General features: G+C 49.5%; 1 protein-coding gene across 1 annotated transcript in view; it reads right to left on the reverse strand.

The window, feature by feature from the left end:
- Window positions 1-390: 390 nt before the first annotated feature.
- The window catches only part of gpr4 (G protein-coupled receptor 4), an 11,557-nt gene continuing 2,728 nt past the window's right edge, over window positions 391-9,219 (reverse strand). The window contains exon 3 of the mRNA XM_068745613.1: window positions 391-1,112. Coding sequence (XP_068601714.1) covers window positions 391-1,112 — 722 coding nt within the window. The remainder of the gene's footprint in view (window positions 1,113-9,219) is intronic.

Genomic DNA, 9,219 nt, shown 5'->3' on the forward strand with positions numbered 1-9,219 from the left:
GTGGGCGGGACAAACAGTCTGTGGCCCGGGTGGGTGGGGTCTGTGGGCGGGACAAACAGTCTGTGGCCCGGGTGGGTGGGGTCTGTGGGCGGGACAAACAGTCTGTGGCCCGGGTGGGTGGGGTCTGTGGCGATGCGTCTGGCCCTCCTCTGGACTCTGGAGGTGTAGACAGAGTCCAGATCAGGCAGACGGTGACCCACAATCCCCTGAGCTGTCCTCACCTCTTATTTCCTAGTGCTCTTAATTTGATCAACATCCTTCTCTTTCTGAGTTCCTGCAGTCTCTCTAGCTATAATCCCGGCATCTACAGTCTCTGGAAGACACAGGCAGCGTCCTCCAGCCACGGAGCCAAACAGTTTGGACTCGTTGCAGCAGGGTCCAGGTTCTAGGTCACTTCCTGACACTGAGGATGGTCATCTGTAGACACTCCCCCTTCAGAGCCACCAGGTCTGTCTTATAGGTGCTTGTCTTGGCTCCATCGGCATAAACAGCAACCTGCTTCTTTGCTGACAGCGGCGTTTCCATCGTCACGGAGCCCCCATTTAGGATGTCGGCATGCGATGGCGAGGAGGAGGAGCCCCGGCTGCAAGCGGAAGGCAATAAAGCCGAAAGCACCCGGCCAACATCATTCCTCGCCCCTTCATTCACAAAGCAGTACAAAATGGGATCAGCGACACAGTTGAGGCTGGTCAGAGCCAGGGCCACATGGTACGATGCAAATAGAGTCTCCTCTGAGCCGCAGTCACACGGCTTCCTTAAAAACATGACGCTCCGTACCAGGAGAAGGATGTGGTACGGTCCAAAGCAGAACCAAACGATCAGGAGCAGACTCAAAGCCAGCCTCTGGATTTTGGCCTTTTCCTCACGCTCTGTCGAGACGTTGCAGCGCACCGCTGCAAGGATGCCGCGGTAGGCGACGAGCATCGCTGTCCACGGAGCGAGGAAGCCCAACAGCGTTCTGTAGAGGTTCATTCCAGCCACCCAGTCCTGCATGGGGTACTTCTCAAAGCAGAAGGTGTGGTTGAAGCGATCCTGGAAGAGCTCATCGTGAAACAGAGGAGCAGAGTTGGCGACAATCTCAATGATCCACACGATGGCGCTGACCAGGACGGCTGCAGGAGGAAGGAGAAGCGACATCAGACGCCTTTCAGCCGGGACAAAAAAAGAGTCGAATAATCAATAAGCTAGGATATCTTGAACCAACCAATCATTTATTTATACAAAATGAAACCTTAAAATTAGTTGATTGGTTGGTTGAAAATTAAAATATTGGTGATTCTTCATAGAGTGAAAAATAACAATATCCCAAAGTGTATAAATGACTTGTTCAAATGAAGGGAAACCCGCTATAATCTGAGGTGTGTTTATGTTCGACGTTAAATTAAGGTGTGTTTCTGTTCTTGGAGTGAAACTGATGATTTAAAACAATGTATTTCATTATCAAAATTCAAAACATGTCTCAAGTGTCAAATAATTAATTCATATAAAAAGTGTGCATAAATAATCATTTGATATGTAAAGCCGATCTAATAATTGTATGTATTATAGGATAGGCTACAATAAGCATTGCTTCTGCCTATTCCTTTTTGATTGTAATAAATTATTTCATTTAAGTTTTAGGTTTGATGATGATGATGATAATTAGTTTTATTTTGGTTGTCAGATTGACACCAACAGTCATTAACTTTAATCAGGATTTACTTACTTCAACAAACAGTAAACCTGGCATTTCAAAGTTTCACTCCACCCGGTGGGAGCATTTCCATCCAGAAGGATTTTTGTCATGCTTGAAAATAAAAAATGCTGAATTCAATCATTTTCCATTTTGGAACTTTGATGTGACTGCATCAATTAGGACATTTGTTTTACAAACACAGGATATGGTTTTATTACCCAAAGTGCACTGGACTCTGCACGGCAGGGGCAGCCTCATCCCTGAGCCAAACTTGTCTGACTGCATACCGGAATGGGACTGGATGTTACAATCCTTTTCACCTTGCTAAATGGGTAGGGATTATAGTCATCACAGGGCAGGATAGAAGGGGCTAAGGGTTTCATTGGGGTCATCAGGTGGGCACCCTCCATCATAGGTGTTTCACTGAACAGGCCCACGACACCTCAAGAGGGCTCAGCAGCAACACCTGGCGTCCCGGGTGTGCCCCCCTCTGCCTTAACCCCTTCTATACCCCCTGATGTTGTCTCTGTCATTTTGGGGCCCAGCTGTTGTCTCTTCTCCTGATCCAGAGCCACTGGCTTGCTCGTTCAGCAGCACTGGACAGGGCTGTGATGATTTACCGTTGGGCCTGGCCCCGGATTCCCATGCCTCTGAGGAGACTAGTAGCAGTCCTGCCCACAAAGCCTCTGCAGCCCACTTCTACAGGGAGGACTGTGGTCTTCCAGCCCCGTTGTTCAGCATCCGCTGCCAGCTCAGCATACCGAAGCTTCTTGCGCTCAAAGGCCTCGCCTATATTACCCTCCCATGGCACTGTGAGCTCTATGATGTAAACACTTCGAATTGAGGTAGACCACAACACAAGATCTGGCCTGAGGTTGGTCGTGGCGATCTCCACTGGAAAGCAGAGTCTCTGCTCCAGATCAACAAGGAGCCTCCAGTCCCGTGCTGCTCCCGTCTGTCCTACCTCTGATTTTGGAATACATCTCTTTTGTTGTTTCTCCCCTTCACGGACAAAATGTCCTGATGATGTAAGATGGGTGGAAAGGGGGGGCAGGGCATTGACAACCATTCTTCTATTCTCCAGTGCAGCTGCCAGACACTTCAGGACTTGATTGTGCCTCCAGGTGTAACGGCCTTGTGTAAGGCTTGTCTTGCAGCCAACTAGAATGTGCTTCAAGTTTGCTGGAGATGGACAGAGGGGGCATGTAGGATCTTCTCCGTACCATTGGTTGAGGTTCTGTGGTGATGGTAGCACATCATATGTCGCTCGCAGGATAAAGCTGGTTCGATAAGCTTCCATGTCCCACATCTCTCTCCAAGAGAGCTTGCGCTTCTCGACATCTTCCCAACGCATCCATTGACCTTGCTTTCCTTGTGAGACAGCCTTTGCACACCTTGCAGCCTGCTCCTCTCGGCGAACCTCCTCGACCACCAGCCCACGTCGCTGAGCTGGAGATGCCTTGCACCAGGATGGTTTACTCTCCTCTAGGCCAATGCCTCCTCTTCCCATTTGCACGTGGCCAACAATATCCCGGTGCTTAAGGGCTGATTTAGCCTGGTGTATAGCTACAGTTGGAGTCCACTTCCTCCCAGTTGCAATTGCAGGAGCGGTTTGAGCTACACAGGGGTCTCGAGAATCTGTCAGCATCATCTCCAGCCTGACTTTGCTGCTCTTGTATTCCTCTGTGAGGCTACATAGAGGAAGCTCCAGGATGCCTCTACCATACAGTGCTATGTTGGTAAGGCACCTGGGAAGCCCAAGCCATTTCCTGGCAAAAGAGCTGATGACCCTCTCCAGCTTCTCAACCTTCGAGCACGGTACCTCATAAATCAGCCGAGGTATGAGACCAAACTGAAGACACCAAAGCTTCAGCCTGCCAGGGAGCATGGTCCTGTCAATGCTCTGAAGACCGCTGATGGCATCCCGTCTAAGCTGCTCCACTTGAACCATATCCTTAAGGATTGCGTCGTACCAACGCCCGAGGCTCTTGATTGGCTTCTCTAACACAGTTGGTATGGGCTCCTCGCCGATGTTAAAGCGCTGGTCTGATAGCTTCCCTTTCACCACAGATAAGCTCCTGGACTTGCTCGGTTTAAACCTCATCCGGGCCCATTCGATGTTCTCCTGCAACTTCCTCAGCAGCCTTCTTGTGCATGGAATGGTTGAAGTTAGAGTGGTCATATCATCCATGTATGCCCTAATGGGCGGGAGGCGCAAGCCTGGTTTTAGCCGCTCTCCTCCCACCACCCATCGAGATGCACGGATAATGACTTCCATGGCCATGGTGAAGACGAGTGGGGAAATGGTGCATCCTGCCATGATGCCCACCTCCAGATGCTGCCAAGCTGTGGTGTACTCTGCTGTTGACAGGCATATCTGCACATCTCGGAAGTAGGCCCTGACGAGGGCAGTGATAGCATCTGGAACTTGAAAATAGCTAAATGCCGACCGTAAGATGTTGTGTGGAACCGAGCCAAAGGCATTGGCCAAATCAAGGAAAACAACATGGAGGTCTCTTCCATCCCTTTTTGCAGCCTGGACTTGGTGCCATATCATGCTCAGGTGCTCCATGCACCCGGGAAAGCCTGGCATCCCCGCTTTCTGCACAGATGTGTCAATGAAGTTGTTCACTTCCAGATAGTTAGTCAGCCTGTGAGCCACTACACTGAAGAAGATTTGACCCTCTACATTCAGGAGACTGATTTGGCGGAACTGGCTAATATCCGTAGAGTCCTTTTCCTTTGGGATCAGGATGCTCCCTGCCCTTCGCCAGGCTGTTGGTATCGTCTGCTTCAGCCATACCAGCCTCATCAGTCGCCATCGGAAACGCAGGACATCTGGTGCATACTTATAGAGTCTGTATGGCACCCCGTTGAGCCCGGGGGAGGATGCTGCTCTTGCTCGGCGTACAGTTCTTTCTACTTCACTCCACTTGGGAGGGCTGACGTCTAGCTGATGTTTTGGAGGATGTAACGGTGGCATGTCATGTGGTAGCGAGACCTGTTCATGTCGGCGGCTGTCGGAGTATATATGTGATAGGTGGGCTTCGAGGTCTTCCCTTGTTGTTTGGAGGCTTCCATTTTTCTCCTTCGTGAACAGACCCTTTACAAACTTGAAAGGGTCTTTGAAGAAGTTAGCTCTTGCCAATTCCTTCTTTCTACGCCTCTTTCTCAGGTTTTCAGCTCTCCTCAGTACGGCTAGCCGGTTCTTACTTTCTGCCTGCAGCACGTTTATGCCCTCCTTCTCTTCCTCTGTGGTTTTCCTCCACTGTTTCTTCAGCTGCCTTCTTTCTTTAACCAGTCGAATTATTTCCTGCTGTCTCCTGGATTGAATAGGGATGGATGGTGTTTTCTTCCTTTTGCTTGCAGCTCCGAAGCGTTCAGCTCCGTAGTTGTAAATGAGCTCTCCCATTCTATCCAGTTTCTTCACTGCATTTCCACGAAGCTGCTCCAACAGCAATATGAGGTCTGTGTTGACTGTTTCCCATACCTTTTTATCACAGGATTTTGGCCAGTTAATGGGTGACTTCCGCTCCTGGGTCTTTGTTTCTGTTGCATGATGTTGTATGCTAGGCTCATGGTACTCTGCTGTGCTTGATTCCTCCTCCTCTTGGACAGGGGGATTGATGTCCTGCGGACTGTGGTTTACGTCCTGCCGCTGAACTTCACTTGACTGACTCGACTTGCTTCTTAAGAAGTAGTGGTCGATGCGAGATCCCTGCGCCACTTTCTTCAAACATTTTTTCCCTGCCTTGATGTATCTTTAGGCCTGCAGCAGATGTAACCTTTGCCCAGCCACAAATGCAACTCTGGAGCGTTTTTCCTGGAGTAGATGTTGTTTTCTCAGGTAAAGTGCTGATCATCATTTTCCTTGTCGAGTTCGTTCCAGGGTCAATTACCGTGTGGTCTGCCATTGAATCATCTTCCGCCCCCGCTCTCGCTGATTCTAGGGGTATTTTCTTATTTAGATTTTTCGTAGCCAATATTGGGTGGGATATGTGCACTACAGTGCCATACCCCTCCCACCACAGGGAGCTAGCCTGTGGCAGGCCCGGCGGGGTCTTTCCCTCCTGTCTGCAGTCTTTCCAAGCTGTCACAAGGTCTTTCCCTAGTTGCCAGCTGATCTTTAATATACTGTATATTTGGGACAATATTTGTTTGTGGCGGGTATTAAAGCCACGTGGCGATCAGGTCACACTATAATTTGGTCTATGCTGGACTTGAACCAATTGAGCTGGCCCAAAGGTTTCTGGCAGTGGTGGGATTTAAACCCATCACTGCCAGAAGAGACTGGAGCCTCACTCTAGCACCTTAGACCGCTCCGCCACTCTGCCTATTGCTGAAATGAAGTCATTCAATTTGATGTAATGTAATGTAATATAATGTAATAGAATAGAATAGAACAGAAAGCAGTATTGTCATTGCATAGTGGATATACAACGAGATTAGGAGCGCTGCTCCGTTTGGTGCTCAGGTACAACACAAAATACAAGTAATAGAAGAAGAAAACACAAAGGTGATAAGCAGTGCATGCAGAGAGATTGCTCAGTCCTTTGCATTTAGTACCTGCATACATTAGCTGTTGTACATGAGGTCGGGGAGACCTCATGTACAACAGCAACAAACATTGTTTACCTTCACATTACAAATTACACATGGTGAGTAGTTCTATTGTTTAGTACGCATGGTGAGTAGTTCTATTGTTTAGTACACACGGTGAGTAGTTCTATTGTTTAGTACGCATGGTGAGTAGTTCTATTGTTTAGTACGCATGGTGAGTAGTTCTATTGTTTAGTACACACGGTGAGTAGTTCTATTGTTTAGTACACATGGTGAGTAGTATTCCTGTTTAGTACACATGGTGAGTAGTTCTATTGTTTAGTACACATGGTGAGTAGTTGTATAGTCCTGGTTGTTGTTCTGATGGCTCTCGGTATAAAACTGTCCCTGAGTCTGTTGGTCCTGCTCTTGTTCAGCCTGTAGCGCCACCCTGAGGGCAACAGGTTGAACAAGGTGTGTCCAGGGTGGGAGGAGTCTCTGACAATGTTTGTAGCTCTGCTGAGGTAGCGAGAGCTGGAGATACAGTCCAGGGGGGGCAGAGAGCAGCCGGTGATACAGTCCAGGGGGGGGGGGCAGAGAGCAGCCGGTGATACAGTCCAGGGGGGGGGGGGGGCAGAGAGCAGCCGGTGATACACCGTGATGCAGTACTACACCGTGATGCAGTATCACACCGTGATGCAGTACCACACCGTGATGCACTACCACACCGTGATGCAGTACTACACCGTGATGCAGTACCACACTGTGATGCACTACCACACCGTGATGCAGTACTACACCGTGATGCAGTACCACACGGTGACACAGTACCACACCGTGATGCAGTACCACACCGTGATGCAGTACCACACCGTGACACAGTACCACACCGTGATGCAGTACCACACCGTGACACAGTACCACACCGTGATGCAGTACTACACCGTGACACAGTACCACACCGTGATGCAGTACTACACTGTGATGCAGTACCACACCGTAATGCAGTACTACACCGTGATGAAGTACCTCACTGTGATGCAGTACTACACCGTGATGCAGTACTACACCGTGATGCAGTACCACACCGTGATGCAGTACTACACTGTGATGCAGTACCACACCGTAATGCAGTACTACACCGTGATGAAGTACCTCACTGTGATGCAGTACTACACCGTGATGCAGTACTACACCGTGATGCAGTACCACACCGTGATGCAGTACCCCACCGTGATGCAGTACTCCACCGTGATGAAGTACCTCACTGTGATGCAGTACTACACTGTGATGCAGTACCACACCGTAATACAGTACTACACCGTGATGCAGTACTACACCGTGATGCAGTACTACACTGTGATGCAGTACGACACTGTGATGCAGTACTACACTGTGATGCAGTACTACACCGTGATGCAGTACTACACCGTGATGAAGTACCTCACTGTGATGCAGTACCACACCGTGATGCAGTACCACACCGTGATGCAGTACTACACCATGATGAAGTACCTCACTGTGATGCAGTACTACACCGTGATGCAGTACCACACTGTGATGCAGTACTACACCGTGATGCAGTACTACACCGTGATGCAGTACCTCACCATGATGCAGTACCACACCGTGATGCAGTACTCCACCGTGATGAAGTACCTCACTGTGATGCAGTACTACACTGTGATGCAGTACCACACCGTAATGCAGTACTACACCGTGATGCAGTACTACACCGTGATGCAGTACCACACCGTGATGCAGTACCACACCGTGATGCAGTACCACACCGTGATGCAGTACTACACCGTGATGCAGTACCACACCGTGACGCAGTACTACACCGTGACACAGTACCACACCGTGACACAGTACCACACCGTGATGCAGTACTACACCGTGACACAGTACCACACCATGATGCAGTACTACACTGTGATGCACTACCACACCGTAATGCAGTACTCCACCGTGATGAAGTACCTCACTGTGATGCAGTACCACACCGTGATGCAGTACTACACCGTGACACAGTACCACACCATGATGCAGTACTACACTGTGATGCACTACCACACCGTAATGCATTACTCCACCGTGATGAAGTACCTCACTGTGATGCAGTACTACACTGTGATGCAGTACTACACCGTGATGCAGTACCACACCGTGATGCAGTACCCCACCGTGATGCAGTACTCCACCGTGATGAAGTACCTCACTGTGATGCAGTACTACACTGTGATGCAGTACTACACCGTGATGCAGTACTACACCGTGATGCAGTACTACACTGTGATGCAGTACTACACCGTGATGCAGTACTACACCGTGATGAAGTACCTCACTGTGATGCAGTACCACACCGTGATGCAGTACCACACCGTGATGCAGTACTACACCGTGATGAAGTACCTCACTGTGATGCAGTACTACACCGTGATGCAGTACCACACTGTGATGCAGTACTACACCGTGATGCAGTACCACACTGTGATGCAGTACTACACCGTGATGCAGTACTACACCGTGATGCAGTACCACACCGTGATGCAGTACTCCACCGTGATGAAGTACCTCACTGTGATGCAGTACTACACTGTGATGCAGTACCACACCGTAATGCAGTACTACACCGTGATGCAGTACTCCACCGTGATGAAGTACCTCACTGTGATGCAGTACCACACTGTGATGCAGTACCACACCGTAATGCAGTACTACACCGTGATGCAGTACTACACCGTGATGCAGTACCACACCGTGATGCAGTACTCCACCGTGATGAAGTACCTCACTGTGATGCAGTACCACACTGTGATGCAGTACTACACCGTGATGCAGTACTACACCGTGATGCAGTACTACACTGTGATGCAGTACTACACCGTGATGCAGTACTACACCGTGATGAAGTACCTCACTGTGATGCAGTACCACACCGTGATGCAGTACCACACCGTGATGCAGTACTACACCGTGATGAAGTACCTCACTGTGATGCA

The sequence above is a fragment of the Brachionichthys hirsutus genome, chromosome 11, assembly GCF_040956055.1.
Source record: "Brachionichthys hirsutus isolate HB-005 chromosome 11, CSIRO-AGI_Bhir_v1, whole genome shotgun sequence".
In the NCBI taxonomy this organism is placed as follows: Eukaryota; Metazoa; Chordata; class Actinopteri; order Lophiiformes; family Brachionichthyidae; genus Brachionichthys; species Brachionichthys hirsutus.